The sequence below is a fragment of the Rhagoletis zephyria genome, unplaced genomic scaffold (genome assembly GCF_001687245.7).
Source record: "Rhagoletis zephyria isolate East Lansing unplaced genomic scaffold, Rhagoletis_zephyria_1.1 Rzeph_scaffold_00653, whole genome shotgun sequence".
NCBI lineage: Eukaryota > Metazoa > Arthropoda > Insecta > Diptera > Tephritidae > Rhagoletis > Rhagoletis zephyria.
In genome coordinates this window covers 57,776-75,623 of record NW_016157737.1, presented here as the reverse complement: position 1 = coordinate 75,623, position 17,848 = coordinate 57,776, and the positions used below count along the sequence as shown (strand labels likewise).

At 38.8% G+C, this 17,848-nt stretch overlaps 1 protein-coding gene across 1 annotated transcript; it reads left to right on the top strand.

Annotated features, from left to right (window-relative positions):
- The first annotated feature begins 2,340 nt into the window (after nucleotides 1-2,340).
- LOC108360914 (gustatory receptor 8a-like) lies at nucleotides 2,341-3,287 on the top strand. Its single transcript, XM_017613380.1, has 2 exons — nucleotides 2,341-3,211; nucleotides 3,253-3,287. The coding sequence occupies exons 1-2, from the start codon at nucleotides 2,341-2,343 to the stop codon at nucleotides 3,285-3,287; spliced, it is 906 nt and encodes a 301-aa protein (XP_017468869.1).
- Nucleotides 3,288-17,848: the final 14,561 nt, after the last annotated feature.

Sequence of the window (17,848 nt, the reverse complement as noted above, 5' to 3'; positions counted from 1 at the left end):
AGAAGAATTATTAAAATCTATACATATTCAAATATTTCGTTGTTTACTTCCATTTTTTAACAAATATAAGGTTCTTTGCTTTCACCGCTTTCTGTTTTTGTTTGCACATGTAAATCAGCTGATCGTTTGACACTTTTCATGAACTTACAGGAAAAAAAACTCCGGACTAAATCCTGTAACTTCTGACTAGGAACAGTTGCTCAGTTACTCTCTCAAATGTGTTCCCACTTACAGGTTTTATGTCAATAGGAACGACTTCCTGTAAGTTCTGACTAAATCCTGTAAACCGGACTGCTATTGGAACAGACTATATGTTTATTTTATTCAAACAGATGATTTTCCATACAAAATCACTTCGTCATCATTTTGCAAACACGTGCATGCGTTGGAAGGGAGAGAAGGAGACAAAAAGTATGTATGTATGTGTAGGTATTTCGGCTTTTGAGTAATAGATGACGCTATATTTATAAACTATTCGCAGCGTATGTATGTAAATGCATACATACGTACATATGTTGATTGCAGTTAATGTGGATCTGTTTTTCTTTTAGTAATCTATTTATGTACATATAAATGCATAATATGCGAAAATTTTTTCGGCATATCAGGCCTCTACCGTTCGTTCGATTTTTCAAAATGAGGCATCAAAGTAAATGACTTGGCTTGTACATGTACAATAACTTCCTATTTTTACAAAAAGACTTGCCACCTGACAAAAAATGAAATTCAAATTATTTTTAAGTTAAATCAATTATTACAGTATGAGTATCGATCGAAATGGTTTTGAAAAGGCTTTATTTTTTAATTGTATGTAGGTGGGTTGCCACCTGTTTCAAAAAGCAAGTTCGACTTAAATAAAAGCAGAAAATTGAAATGTATATCCTGATACAGATGTCAGGCGAAAGAGGTTGTGGTTTGAAAATATTTTACAGAGGGTTGCCACCTTGTTACAAAGTCAGATTCAATATTAGCAATAGGTTAATAAATTACTTCAATGTGAATATAAATCGAAGTTGCTTTAAAGAAACTTTATTTCCAAACTGCATGTATGAGTGTTGCCACCTGATTTTATAATTAAATTTAAATTGAAAAAAGAGGATTAGATGATTTAAACATGCATCACAATACAAGTGTCAGACGAAAAAGGTTTAACGAGGTTTTGGCTTAAAAATAATTTGAACAGGATTGACACCTGTTTGAAAAACCGAATTAAATTAAATTATATGAAATATTGAAATATTGGCGTCAGGAGTATTAAAAAAAATCTGGGTTCAGCATTTATAACATTAAAGAGGGTTTCCATCTGTTTAAAAAGTTAAACTCAAATTATATAATAAGTCAGATGAATTATTAAAGTATGGGCATAAATTTACATTCGTTAAAAATGTTTTTTTCTTAATTTTATTTAAGAGGGTTGCCATATTTTTTAGAAATTAAATTCAACTTGAATTAAGGGAATAAGATATACAATTTAAATATGTTTTAATATAAGAATTTAATTAAAGTATGCATAAGTTAAATGCAATATTAAAACATGACGTGAAACAAAGATGGGTAAGGTATCCTTAGTTTGAAAATTAATAATATTGATAAGGGTTGCCACCTGTTTAAAAATATAAACTCAAATTATATAATAAGTGAAAGCAATTATTAAAAATATAGGTATCAAATGAAATGGGTTTAAAAAGGCTGTATTTCTGAACTATATTTCGAAATGTTGGCACCTGTCTGCAATTTTAGAAGCGTTGTTACATATTTAAAAAATAAAGTTTAACTTAATTCATCAGGCAAATGAAATATGTAGGTATCAAAATATCAGACGCAAGCTGATGATACATATGATTGAAGTTAATGTGGATCTGCTTCTCTATTGCTAAGTACTAATATTTTGCAAATTCATATTGATTTATTAAATTCAATTAAAAAATTTTATGTTAGGTACTAATATACCGTCGACCACATCCTCGAATTTCGTGCGTCTAACTTTATTAGCTTAAAAAATAAAATTAATTTAAAATACATTTTCTATACCTGTACGTCCTTGTGAACCAAAAATTTTATTTTTCAATTCTACAGAATTTTCTATTTCATTTGGTTTGAAACAACAAAGTCCTTTAAAAATATCCTGATGTCATAAAGAATAACTAAAAACGCTGTTTTACTATATATGGCCCACAGTTTCGTGAGTATATTAATTAACACAATATCTAAACATCTATCTGACTTAGTAACCAATTTAAAATTCCTCCGTCTTTTGATTGATTGACAGGAAATAATCTAGATACATATGTACATATATTTTCTTCAGCTGCGTAATACAGTCGCGACTGAGACTTCGTCATGTTTAATCGAATTCCCAGCGTGCTGCGTTTTTATATACGTCTCTTTCAATTCATCGGCTGTTTCGACGCCTCCCTGCGCACCCAGTCAAATGAGCAAAAGCTTGCTGAGCATCGTCTTGTCACCTGGACCAATCTACTTTTGCTGGTATTTTCCTTGACGACAGTGAACACCTTTTTTCGACCACATGCATTTCTCTTCATCACCGAAAGTTTTGGTTACTTTGTGGATGCCTTAAAGGTGTGCATAGCCCAGCTTACTGTCTCAATCATTTACATAGAAACGGTATTTCGTCGGTGTGCGTTGCAAAGATTTTGGCAGAAGTACGCACTGTTAAATCAGTATACAATGGAAGGTGCTCAATCCAGAGAAAGGAATTGGCCTAGTCAATTGCGTGTACATCGTCGATTTCTTAACATGTTTTGGGGCGTGACGGTATTCGACTTGATAATACAGATCGTTTACTTAATATTTCGACAGAAAAACGATCATCTTCTACAATTTTGGGCCATGTTTACTCCGTATACTTATATAGTACACCTACGGAATATGCAAATAATTTTTCATATCGAAATTATGCGCCTCGAGCTTGAGAAGTTGCGTAACGACATTGGCCTACTGGCAGAGTACACATGCTTTGCGCGACGCGTGGTGCCTTTCGCGGGTTTTGAAGATTTTGTGCGTCGGAAGTTGGCCGAGAAGCAGTTAGTGTTCCAGCATATTCATGAGATGTTTAATTACTTTCAACAAGCGTTTGGCGTATCTTCTATAGCAGTCCTCCTGATGACTTATGTTCGCTTGGTCGTCGATGCTTACTTCATGCTGTACTATCAAGCTAAAAGCTGGGAGTTTCTAGGTAATACGGAAATCGGTAAGACTTTTAAACGATCAAAAAAAATATATTACTTTTAGTTTATGTACTAAAGACTATAGACCATTTTTATTAAATAGAAACTTACAACATTGTTTTAAAATAAGGCCCACTCATAAAAAAGTTCTCAAAAACATAGGTTAAGGAAGCGATCAAGAAACTCAAAGCTAAGTAGGCTCCCGGTTACGATCTTATGACTGGAGAAATATTGAAATAGTTCCCGGCAGAAGGAATCACTTCCCTGACTTATATTTATAACATCATTCTCTCATCTAGTTTCGTTCCACCTCAATGGAAAGCTTCTCAGGTAAAAAAGAGTCCTAAACAGTGATCGGACTTAAAAAAAAATTGTGTGGTAGAATCTGAAAAAAATGCGGTAGATTTCAAAAAAATGTGGTAGATCTCAGGTTCTGAATCAAACTTTGTACAAAAATTAAAAAAATCTGCAAGGTTTCACCTAAATTGCAAACATTTTAATTAGAATCTGCAAAATAAAATTTAATTTTAGTTTAATAAAGTGCAATATTGAAGTTGCTAAAAATAGCGTTGAGTTTTGGCAATTTTTTTTCCTTGACAGTGTAAAGCAGTTCCTTCCATATTAAGATATTTTTCGAACATATTTTGAGAGATTTCTATAACCGTGCGGAGTACTGCCAGGTTTTCTTTTTATCACATCACGATGTGGCGAACAAATGTGGCACTTTCCAGAAACCGCTATTTGGGATTTACCGATTTTGACAATTCTCAAATAAAAATAAACAACGACTTAGAAACTTTAGATGCACTAAATTTGCTAATACCTTCACAAAAATCGCCGTTTTTTAACTTTCGCTATTAATTATTTTTACAAATCATATATTTTGCAATTTAACACAAAAAAACACTTTCCTGTCGAAAAATTTATTATTGAGAAAATTTACTATTTTACAGTTTATTTTATCGTCGCATTCGGCTTTCTTGTAAGTGTTTAGAGTTGGACAATTTTTGCTCTTAAAATTAAGGAAACTATTACTACGTTTATACGCACAGAATAATCGACTTAATTGAAAGCGCATTGACACCGTACACATTTCGCTCTAGTGTTTATACTTACGGCTTTATATCGGCATCAAAGTAACCGTCTTCAAAAGCAAACAAAATCAGCTGTTTTCATTCGACATTTTATAAGTTAACATAATGGAAAGTGATAAAAATCTAGTTTTATTCGGCATTATAAAATCGTGGCAAAGAAAAAGAACGATTATTATTAATCAGCTTTTAAATACTGATGCGATTATTTGAAATTTGAGCGGAACAGCTGATCTCCAATTCGCTTTGAGTGAGAGCGGTGTTTATACACTCTTTCTAACTGTCTGGAGAAATAAACTACCGATTTGAAATGGAGTGAGCCAAAACACTTTGCTCTTTCAAAGCGAATTGAAATTCAGTTTATACATATGTTTTGAATCGCGGCGAAATGAATTAAAGCGACTTATGCATGCGTATAAACGTAGTATATGTCGATCAAAAATAAAACTACTCAAAAACGCGAATATGTGATATATTTCAGATCTTGTGTGGTAGATGTTCAAAAAGTGGCAGGTCTACCACAATGTGTCCGATCACTTTTCCTGAACCAGGAAAAAGAGCAGACAAAGTTGAGTCATATTTCCCAATCAGTTTGCTACCCATCGCTTCTAAAATTCTGGAGACTCTTTCTTGAAAGATTGATGCCAGTAATAGAACAAAGACAGATTATCCGTAATCTCCAATTCGGTTTCAGGAAAAAGCACAGCACAATCGAACAAGTTCACAGGCTTCTGAACTGCATTCACACAAAAAGTATTGTACAGCTGCATTCCTCGATATATCTCAAGCTTTCAAACGAGTATGGCATGACGGCTTACTTTACAAACCCTCCCGATAAACTATTATATCTTTATCGAGTCCTATCTCAAAAATCGATTATTCTTTGTTAAGCAAGGCGAGGAGCAGTCTGAACTCTACGAAAGTTCAGCTGGTGTACTTCAAGGCAGTGTGATGGGTCCCATCCTTTACCTCTTATACACATATGATTTACCAGCATCCGAAGGATCAATTGTTGTCACTTTTGCAAAGGATACTACAATTCTCGCAATGGGCACGAGCCCAAAATGACCTAAACAAGATAACACAATGGCTGAAAGAGTCTCGAATTAAGCCAAATGAAGAAAAGTATGTCCAGGTTACGTTCACCCTTAAAAGTAAAACCTTCCCGCCCGTAAAACTCAATAACGTGGATATTCCAGAGCGTGATGCGACAAAATACTTAGGCATGCACCTCGACAGCATACTTACGTGGAAAACTCATATCTTTACTAAACGCCAAGCACACGGAATGAAGATCAGAAATTTACACTGGTAACTGAATCCGAAGTCTCAAGCCTCACTCGAGAGTAAGCTCTTACTCTATTCATCTGTTTTGAAACCAGTATAGACGTACGAAGTACAATTATTATGGGGTTCTGCAGCAACCTCCAATATATCCAAAGATTCCAATCAAAACCCCTAGAGTGATTATGAACGCTCCGCTCTATGCCCAACCAAATACACCGTGACCTTAAAACCCCTACTGTTGCTTACGAAATTAAAATCACACCTTGGCGCACCGACAAAAAATTCATAATCACGCAAATTCTCTTATTTCTACACTCACTTGTCATACAATGTCATTCCAGCGGCTTAAAAAGAAATCAATATTAGAGCTCTAGTAATATTGAATACCTGCGAATAGAATATGATTGCGCCACTGGGTGTACTCTATACATGATTATTTTCTTATTTAATATTTAAGTTTCAAATATTGCTTAATGTAAAAAAAAAACAGATCGCAATAAAATACGTGCGTTCAAAAAAATAAAAATAAGGCGGACTGTCCGGTCCGGTTTTGACATGCCTGAATTTCATATTCGTATGAACTAATGAAACAAATCTGGCAAATTATCCCACAGAAGGGGCGATTTTTGAGGAAACTATGCAATTTTGACTTCGATGCCTACGGCAAGTGATGCCATCCCCGGTTTTGGTGGAATTTGATTTTTTTAGTGGAATCGGGGAATGGCTTTAAATTTTAAGGGGAATGCAATATACAAACGAGTTTTGTTAGAACATTTCTATTGAGAATAAAATTACAACTTGAATTACAATATCTCTTTACGGTGTTATGGATTTGAAACATAACGTAATTGCCTCATGCTACCGAGGGGATATTAAATAAATTGCAACCGTTCACAACGCATCTTTTCACTTGTCGTTTACATTTGACAGTACTATTTCCCGCTTCGAGCAATCTCCTGACATAGATTTAAGCAGTCTATTAAAATTCAATATTTATCAACATATCGACGGGCCCCTGACATAACGACACAACTCAAAATGTTATATTTTTTAGTATGGCCAATTAAAGATTTTGTGTTAAAGATTAACGTAATTGTTCCGGACTATTTGCAGCCATTCTGTAGAGAATATTTTAGATATTTCAAATTGTGACTTATCTAAAGACTTAGTAAGGGTTGAACTGAACAAATACGAAATAAGTAGCAACTCCTAAGTAGTTAAAAATAAAAACCCCCGGGAATTGCCGAACAACGGCACATAACGAAAAATGTCGTTATTTCCTAAAAAAAAATAACTAAGTGTCTTCTTGAATCTATGTAATGAACAACGGCAAAATAGGAAACGTGTCGTTATTTCACATAAAAGCAAAACTAACCTATCGACAGTTTCTGACTTATGACAATGTTCACGATAAATGTGACACTTGCGCCACTTTTCAGTAGTAACGCTTGCCTACTTCGGTTTTGTGACAAATGGAAAAACTGCGCCCCTGCCGGATTTGTAATAACAAAGCATATGTCGATTTGCCACAGAAAAATATGGTTATTTATAAACCTAATACGCTATATAACTCAAAAACATGAAATTTTGAGTTGTGCCCTTATTGCAGAAGACCATCGATACATAGAAATTTTTCCAACATTATTTGAAAAAAAACAACTTCAATCAGAAATAGTCCTGGCATAGATAGGTTAGGAAAGGTTAAGTTGACATGATGCCAGTCCCAGAAGGCCCATCAGGGCCCATTATGAAAGCACATGGATCCAAAAACCCCTACTCCTTAAACCAACTGGTGGAGTCTACGAACCTAGCAACTGCTGTATTCGAAAGTTAGCAGTTGCGCTTAGATCGTCTAGAAAGTCTATATCTAGTAATTTCTGTCTTTCCTGCCTAGTGCAGGGCAATCGCAGAGTAAGTGCCTTATTGATTCAGGCTCTTCTTCGTCATGCCAGGTCCTGCAGTAGTCGTTGTGACTAACTACGAGGCGTTCCGCATGCCTTCCTATCAGGATATGTCCTGTGAACAGGCCAATGGCAGTGACATATCGCCTTTATTGAGGGCGAGAATTTCTCTCGATCTCTGTATATTCCATTTCGGCCATGTAAGTTTCGTTGAATTACAGTTTTCAGTGCACTCCCATCTGGTGGCCGCTCCTTCAAGGAAGTGTTCCCTTAATAAGAGCTTGCAGGTTGCGAGGGCCATACCCATCCTCTTCCAGGTTGATGAAGCTCGTCTGCCTTCTCATTTCCTGGTATTTCACTGGGTCTCGGTACCCATACCAGGTGCAAAGCGAACTTCTCTGCCATCACATTAAGTGATTTGCGGCAGTTGGCAACTGTTTCCGAATTAATAGTGACAGAGTCAAGTACCATAAGAGCCGCCTGACTGTCTAAGTATTTATATATTTTTTAGTAGTGGCGATAACAGTTAGTTTTAGGCAGTGTATGAAAATATACTATATTGTACGTTACTATTTCGTTTCGTTTATTACTTCAACAGTTCGGTACAATACGAAAACAAAACGGCTGAATTAACTTTACGATAGTACACTACAGTAGTTTAGTAGTTACAGACTAAACAACAAACGAAATGAATCGTGCAGAGAAAAATATATGTATGTATGTAGTACATGTTTTTTAATTGAATTGGATATGAAAATTTACAGAAAAAAATATTTTTCACGTAATTGAAACGTTTGCATACATATAAAACATACCCTATGGTACAATTGTCACAAACGAAAAGCAAACGTTTCTCGTTGGGAAAAATGACAGTGAATCTTACAATTTGTTTCTGACTATGTACAAAACTGTACAAAACCACAAATGATATGATGATCGATGAGCAAATGGGAATTGTTTTGTACAGTTTATTTTCGTACCCTGGTTTTAGGCAGTCGACGGCTTCTTGTATGGCCGCCAGTTCGGTTTGAAAGACTACAGTGGTCAGGTAGTCGGAATGATTTTGTTGAATAGACGCCTCCTCCTACCCTGTTTTCTAGTTTGGAGCCGTTCCTGTAGAATCTTATGGCAACTTCAGATCCCGGAACTCCTTCGATCCATGTTTCTCTGCTAGGTAAAGTTATACTATAACCTTTACTGAAAGTGAGCTACAGTAGTTAGTCCGTTGTGCTCGGAAGTTGTCGTTTGATAAGAATTGTAGTGTGACCACATCGAGCCGCTTTCCAGCTTTTAAGCTCCTGTAGTCTTAGGGCTGCATTCGCAGCGTATTGCCTTCCCATAATATCTATAGGTATGAAGCTCGGCCAAACACTAACATATGTGTAAGCGACAATCTATTATTATTATTATTATTATTATTATTATTATTATTATTATTATTATTATTATTATTATTATTATTATTATTATTATTATGATGTTTAGGATCGTATTCATTGCGATAGTAGGTGTTCTGCGGAGATCACCACTAATGCAGCTCTCCCCTTTTATAATTTAAAACTGTTTACTTTCTTCTCTAGCACTGGTCACCATACCACTACCCCGTAAAGAAGAATGGGCTTCACCACGACGGTGTATATCGAGTGCAATAGCTTCGGGGTTTAACCCCATTTTTGGTTGATTGCTCTCCTACAGCTATATAGAGAACCGTGGACTTCCGCACCCGCTCTAGGACTATCTCCAGGTATTTAGCGGATTCGCTTGGTTTAAGTATGGTCTGTACAACCCTTGGTGTTATCAATGGGGGGATTTTTTACTTTCTCTACGAACCTTGTCAACGATATCCCCGCCAGCTCCGCCCGAGCCACCCTGCATCGCAGAATTTGGTTTACGAGTGCAACCAAGCACAAGTCGATGCTCAGGCCCATCAGGGTTGCTGTTATCACGCCCGGCATGATGTTGTTAAAGGCGCCTTCTATATCCAGGAAGGCTGCTAGCTTGTATTCTTTGATGTCTAGTGATCTTTCTATACGGGACACTATTTCATGTAGCGTGGTTTCTGTAGATCTACCTTTCGTATATGCTTGTTGTGTGTAAAGACAGTCCGTCACCAACAGACTCTCTGATATGAACCTCCACCAGTCTCTCCATAACCCTCAATGGAAATGACGACAAGGTATTGGTCCTGAAATCGTTTGGGTTGTTGTGGGACACCTTACCTGCCCTGGGGATGAACACTACTCTTGATTGCCTCCGCCTTCTAGGGATATGATTAAGGGCCAATACTCCCTTAATTATAGCGTGTAGCCACGCTGAGGTTTGTAATGCTTACTGTATGGGGGCGATGACATCCAGGCCTGGTGATTTATAAAGCTTAAATATCCCTATAGACCAGATGATCCTTTCCCCAGTGAAGAAATCTCCAGTGACTGAATGATCTCCAGTTAAATGTGGCTGTACTAATGTGTGTGCTTAGAAGCAGATCCAGTGATTCCTCCTGGGTTTTAGTTCAGGAGCCATCAGGTCTTTGCAAGCATCCTGGTGCGTTCTGGGCAGCACCTGAGAGTATCTTCGTGAGCCTTCCTCCCTCTGAGATAGACTCCACCCACCTCCACCATTGCAGAAGTCTTTCCATGTGGTTCTGTTCGACCTTTATAGGAGCTTCTTGTACTCCCGTAGCGTTGCCTTGTAGGCATTCTAATGTCCCTCACTTCCAGATGCAGTATTTCTTCATTCCACCAGTAAAATAGTCGATCAGACATTCCATCTTCTCTAGGTTTGCTGGAGTAACTGACTCGCTGTCTTGTGGAAAAAGCCTATCGAGCTCTTTCCGATTCTTATGCCAGTTGGCATTACGCAGATTTCTAGTTAGAGGAACCTTGGACTCTACCCCTACTCCCTCAGTTGGATATAGCGGTGGTCGGAAAAGGAGAGCTCCTCAAACACCCTCCACTTCCCAACCAGCATTCCGCATTCACAGAGGTAAGGGTAACATCCAGAACTTCCCTTCGAGATTTTGAATTAAAAGTAGTCGTTTCTCCTATTTGTAATAATAAGCGTAGAGCTAAGTATGAAGTCAAAAAGTGACTCACCCCGTTCATTATAATCGGTGCTGCCCCGGGTGTGATGGTGAGCATTCGCATCACTTCCCAAAATTAGCGCCTCCCTCATGTTGGCCCCTAGTTCTTTAATGCATCTTGTTGGCACCTCTTTGTCGTGCGCTAGGTACATGGATGCCATCTTCATTAGTCCCCCATTTATTCTTAGACTGATCGCTGTTGTGTTCTCACCGCTAAATTATGGAAGAAAGATACACTTTAGTATGGTACTTATCAAAGATACACGTCCATGGTTTTCCCGTTGGGGCTCCACTTACCAGCATGTAGCCAGGCGCTTTAACCCCACAAATATTTTGTCCCAGCACTCATGGTTCTTGGATTAGGATGACATCGGCTGCACCTTTGCATGTTATTTGGAGCAGCTTAAGCTGCTTTCACCATCTTCACTGCTACCGCTCACGTCGCCTATTAAGGTGGAGTTAACCCTGTCTTCCGACATCTCGATCAACTCCCCCTCCATACAGAGCCGAAGCATGCATCCGACCCCTAGCGAAGACGTCGATGAGGCATATCCCCCGGTCAGGTTCTCCATCGGATTCGGATTCCTTCTCCATCTCCACGTCGCTGTTGGCCTCCTTGGGCTCCGCAATAAGGTTCTTTGCTGCATTGACGTCGTTGCTGTATGACTCCTTTCTTTTGCTCCAGCATCCCAATGGAGTCCTTATTTAGAAGCAGGACAACCAACATCTTCGCTTTACCGCTTTCAATCATTTTCACCATCTTCCGATTCGCGGTAGGTAGTTCCGGGTTGTAGAGCCTGGCTCTTGCGTACCGGTAGGTCCTTGAAGTCGACTTCCCAGAGCTTCGCACCTGGTTAGACTTTGCAAGTGCCTGCAACTGTCTTTTTATATAGCTCTGCCGATCTTGCATCCTCGCATGCTATAACTCGGATGTTGTTCTGGAACCACCCCGCTCCCTTGCATTATGCTAATTGCGATGTCGGTCAAAGCAGCCTTAACCCACTTCCATTGTTGCCTCAGGACAAGGCTATCCTCGTAACTTTCGTAAATGACGCCAAGCTCCTTGGCTACTTCAGCAAAAGAAGGTCCCTTCGTTCTGTCCCTCTTTGCATTGTTGGGCGCAATTTCCACCGACCTATTGCGCTTATTGCTCGGCTTGCGGTAGTCGAGCACGACCGCCTTGGCCCAGTCTATTTCTATGAGGATCTTCTTCACATGCTTTTCTTTCGCCTTGCTGCATAGGTCAGGCGTTGTGGTGAACCTTTGCAAGATTCGTGCAGCCAGCTTCCTCTGGCGATAGCCCACTGCAATTAATTCTGGTCTCTGGTTAGGCCTCGTCAAGGCATTGGGTGTCGCGAGAGGACCGCGTTATCCCCGGCTACAATCTACACGGCAGGTTGGCATCCACGGGTGCCAGGAGTTTCCCAGGGTGGACCCCTTTGAGCATTCCCACACACGCTTTCCTTAGTTACTGCTAGAACTTTGCCCGGTCTCACCATTGGCCTTAGTTTTCGCTTGTTGACACCACACTACGGTCCTTTCATGAGTGGGCCAAAGCCATACTGACGCCTTAAGGGGGCCGGTCCCTTTATAGTTAGTTTTTTGTTGTTTTGTTTTGTTTTCCATGGTATGTTCCCACGGGCTGACTGAGCTATTAAGGAGTTTTACACATAGCACTGATTCCGGATCTAAGCTGAGCACCATTCTAACATCGCACAGAATCTTCTGTAGTGCCCATTTCCGATCCGCCGACCGCTTGGCATAGATACTTTCTAGGCAATTTCACTTACAAAACAGTTATCTAAAAGCTCTCTTGATTTTAGTGCAACTTGTAGACAATTACAAAAATAAGGAATAATCCGTCTATGCCCGATATACATATATAAAAATGATAGATATGCTTTACGAAATATACTCAGAAGTATTAGTTTTATATGTTATCAAAATTACTGTCTTTATTATCTTATTATAATATGCTGATAATTGTTATGTTGCAAAACTTATATTATTGAGAATATAAGCACACTTAGCCCTTAACGGCGCCATGTTCCAGATCTGCAACAGAGGCATTTCATGTCACCGTGGCCACCTCTGTGCGCGACCTCTAAGGATTTGGATGCAAGTTGAAGAGATGGAAGGTCTAGGTGACATGAATATACGTGCAGCATATTTTGCCGATATGACGTAGGGTTGCCTATTTACACGGGACTTAAATTTTAAGAAAAGGTCATACATACCTTTCTTTAAAGTGCTGTATCTTGGAAACCTTTTAACGCAACTTAATGAAAAAAAATGTATTTTTTCCGTCTAATTATGGGCTTTAATTGTACACTATTTACATTAATGTGCAACGTGTAAAAAACAAAAATAAATTGAGCAAACATTTTTCTTTTTGATTTTTTGTTGATTATAGCATTTTTTTTTAATTTTTATTTTTACATAAAAACATTGTCTATAATGTCAACTTTAAGTACCCAAATGGGCGTAATGGGCTACTTATGCGTTTGGACTCTAGATGCTCGAGCAATATGATGAATAGACATTGAAATTTTATGAAATTGTATATTTTTGAAAGAGGAAACGGGTGTAAAAAACAAAAACAACATAAAAAAATCATATTAACTTTACCAAAGGTCTGAAATCATGAAAATCGCTTCAAGGAAATGGCAGAATTGAACTTTGTTGCAAGTTCACATGGTAAATCTTCTTACGACGTCATTAGAGGAAATTTTAAAAGACTAGCAGCTGGAGCAAGTCTTTAACTCCTGATGTTACAACAAATTCGTACACCCGAAGCCCTCTGCCAATGGGATGCCTGTAAAAAATAACTGCAACTAACTTTTCAGTGGACTTACCTTCCGTAAGTCGCCTAACTCTCTGGTAAAATTTTCGGGCATTCTTCCTGTCGGCCAGCATTCCAAGCTCTTCGCACTCACGTATTTCGGCCTCTCTTCTTATTGCGGCAAATACGTCTCGATTCCCTCTTCAGATCCCTATAGCGGTCCCCACGGCTTTAAAGTCGACGAATAGGTGGTGAGTGTCGATCCTTTTCTCGCGGGTCTTTTCCAAGATTTGGCGTATTGTGAATACCTGGTCTATGGTGGATTTGCCAGGTCTAAAGCCACACTGATAAGGCCCAATAAATTCATTGACAGTGGGCTTCAGTCTTTCTCACAATACGCTCGATAAGACCTTGTAACCTATGCTTAGAAGGCTGATCCCGCGGTAGTTGGCGCGAATGGCGGGGTCACCTTTCTTGTGGATTGGGCAGAGCACACTTAAATTCCAGTCGTCGGGCATGCGTTCATCTGACCATATTCTGCACAAGAGTTGATGCATGCACCTTATCAACTCCTCGCCGCCGTACTTGAATAGCTCAGCTGGCAGGCTGTCAGCTCCAGCGGCTTTGTTGTTTTTCAGCCGCGTTATTGCTATACGTACCTCGTCATAGTCAGGCGGTGGAACGTCGACTCCGTCATCATCGACTGCGGGCTCGGATTATTCTTCTCCACAACTCTCCGTGCTGCTACCATTTAGTAGGGCGGAAAAGTGTTCCCTCCATAATTTAAGTACGCTCTGGACATCAGTTACTAGGTCGCCATTATTGTTCTTACAGGAGTGCGCCCCGGTCTTCAAACCTTCCGTAAGTCGCCTAACTCTCTAGTACAATTTTCGGGCATTCTTCCTGTCGGCCAGCATTTCAAGCTCTTCGCACTCTCGTATTTCTGCCTCTCTCTTCTTGTTGCGGCAAATACGTCTCGCTTCCCTCTTCAGATCCCTATAGCGGTCCCACATAGCTCGCGTTGCGCCCGATCGCAGCGTGGCCCTGTAGGCGGCATCTTTTTTCTCTGTAGCTTCCTTACACTCCTCATCATACCAGTTGTTCTTTCGGGCTCGCTGAAATCCGACTACTTCTTCGGCGGCGGTACTTAATGAGCGGGAAATGTGGTTCCACTGCTCGCATATGTCGGTTTGTTGAAGAGTGCTCTCTGAGAGCAGGTGTGAGAGTCGAGTAGCGAAAGCGCTGGCTGTCTGTTGTGATTGCAGCTTTTCGACGTTAAGCTTTCCTTGCATATTTGGGCGCACATTTTTTGCTGCACAGAGGCGGGTGCGTATCTTGGCTGCAACAAGATAGTGGTCCGAGTCGATGTTTGGGCCCCAGAGTGTGCGTACGTCTAGAACATTGGAAGCGTGCCTTCCGTCTATCACAACATGATCGATTTGGTTTCTCGTTTTTCGATCCGGAGACAGCCACGTAGCTTGATGGATCTTTTTATGCTTGAACCTAGTACTGCATACTACCATGTTTCGGGCCCCGGCGAAGTCGATCAGGCTCAATCCGTTGTCGGACGTTTCGTCGGGATTGAGTAAAGCCATGCAAATGTAACTGCATACCCAGCTCAACGACTACACCCCATTGTACTGGAACTTGGTATGAAGATATATGAAATTCATCCATACTCATGGAAAAATTAAGGTCATTAGAAAAGGGGGGGCGTGGCACTTTCCATACAAACTTTTTTTTACTTGTTTTACAGGATTTCTTTGGAAGTATTTTAGGTAGGGTACTAAAATTATGTGTGAAGAGTTATGTTATTAATACCATACTGATGGAGAAAATAGCCACTTTATGGAAATGGGTACGTGGTACCTCCCATATAAGCTATAATTGTCATGACGTATACCTATGTAGCGTTGGAAATTAAAAAAAAAAATCACACGTGACGCATCCCGAAATATTACATATTCACGCGTCGTGTCCTTGGAAGCATTTTAAGCTAAACTTAGAGGGATTGGTATCTATCATATGACCATAACAAATTCTACCATGCCGGCGAGATATTATATTTCCATGACTTTAAACGCCTTATGTACCTAAACTCGCTTATAAATATCCGAGCCCTAACCGCCAAAAGAATATAAGCGATATTCTTTTGATGCGGAAATATTCCTAGAGCATCTAGATGCATTTCTGCATCAAAATAAAAATTTTGAAAAAAATGTCGCTTACGTTATTTTGGCGGTTAGGGCTTGATATAGGTACAACAACTGAGAGCAATAATAAAGTTTTATAACCTATTTAACTTAATTTTAGTTAAGTACTATGCTAAAAATGTGGGGTGAAACCCGCGGGTATAAGCTAGTACATAAGAGCATACATACATATGTACGAGTATAAGTACACTGGGGGGAAAAAATATTAAAATCAGATAGAAACGTAATTGATCTTACTATAAACGTCAACGAATGTACTGTATATTGGTAAATATTCAATTCAATTACGCGCATATTAAAATGACCGCGTTCAGTTCTGAAAAAGCATCCGTGAAGTGAATAATCAAGACAAAACCTAAAAAAAAAAATATTTAACTTGCATGTTGCCTGCGGTGGAATGAACCCTGACCATCTCTGGATATCAACAAATTGTGGCATGCATCTTTGCGCACTCAGCTACACCCAGGCATATAAATTTGCTTTCAAATGTTGAATATCCATCAACACCACAGCATACGATTTGTACGGAAGGAAAGATTGGTCCAATTGCTCGAAAAATATAGCCGTAGGTATAGTAGTTTTGTAACTAGACCAAAGATAGTCCAAAAATTTAAAGCAATGTAATGTAAAACAGGTGAATTGTACTAAAAGGGGTCCGAATGTAATGCATAAGGTACGAGTTTTGTTCTAAAATTGGTTACAATGTCATGCAGTAGCGGACAATGGGTATGATTAACGATTTGCTGATATGTAGGCACTTAGTCAACGAATTTTCATGTGCGGCGTTGGCGTGTAGAGAGAGTATCCGCTTAAAAAATCTGAGAACCCCGGTTCGAATCGCAGCTGGCTACAATGTAATGCATTCAATGTTAAATGTAAATAGAATTTTACATGTTGTTGGACCAAACTTTGGACTAGTTACAAATCACTTGCAGTCTAGTTTGTGGTGTGCTCTAAGTCTATTCCGAGATCTTACAGGGCATGTACTATGTATGAATGTGTGTGTTGTCACCGCTCTCACAGCAGCGCTTTGCATGCTTGGGGTGCGTATGTACATACACTCATATATACTCAGATGTGAACAGTCAAATACATACGTGCGTAATAAATTTTGTATGAAAATATTTAGTCTGTTCCTTTGAACTTCGGACTAAAACCTGTGGAACTGTCAAACTACAATTTTACGCTCTCAAATGAGAGTGAAAGGAGAACAGATGCAGAAGTGCATAGGAACGCAAAAAGCACTATTTCCTGTAAAAACGTCAGACGGTTTCTTTACATGTCATTGGTACTACACTGATTTGGCTGAAATATCACCAAATAATTATTAAAATCTATACATATTCAAATATTTCGTTGTTTACTTCCATTTTTTAACAAATATAAGGTTCTTTGCTTTCACCGCTTTCTGTTTTTGTTTGCACATGTAAATCAGCTGATCGTTTGACACTTTTCATGAACTTACAGGAAACAAAACTCCGGACTAAATCCTGTAACTTCCATGGTACAATAAAAACAGGTAGAAGCCAAATTGACATCAAACCTACAAAAGTCAAAGTTTTCGGGAGAGTAAAAATAAAAATGAGCGTGTGTAAGGAAAAATAAAAAAATACATTTCACTGGTTGACGTTTTTAAGTATATTTGAAGTTTATTCTTATTTATTTATTTTCTTTAGTTAAAATTTGAAAAAACGTGTATGTTGTTTTCTGTTTTTGTTTTATGAGTTGCAGTGTTGTTGGAGGGACTTTTCGGCATAAGGGTCATAGGAACAGCACTTGGCTTCAAACGTGCCTTTCCTATACCTCCCGGTGTATTTGTGGAATCTACTTCTTTAAAATGTTTAACGCACAGCAAGGCATTTCACTGCAGCTCTGCCCACAGCTGCTTTCGCAACGTTCCTTACGCGAAGGACATTGAGGCACGTTAAAAAATTAGTGGTATCTGCCTTATATTTAACACCACATAAAACACAACGGTTCAGGTGTTGCATTTTTAACACATACACTAAGTATAAACCGCACAACACTACAAAAATTCAAATGCAAATTAAAATTTGTTATTAACGAACATTCAAAAAAAAAACAACGATATGACATTCAAAGCGTAACGAAATATAGGAAATAAAATAAAATCAAGTTGAAGTTTAAAGGTTTGGTTCTCATGAGAGCAACGTCATTTTGGCTTCTACCTGTATTTATGTGCCTTGTGTAACTTCTGACTAGGAACAGTTGCTCAGTTACTCTCTCAAATGTGTTCCCACTTACAGGTTTTATGTCAATAGGAACGACTTCCTGTAAGTTCTGACT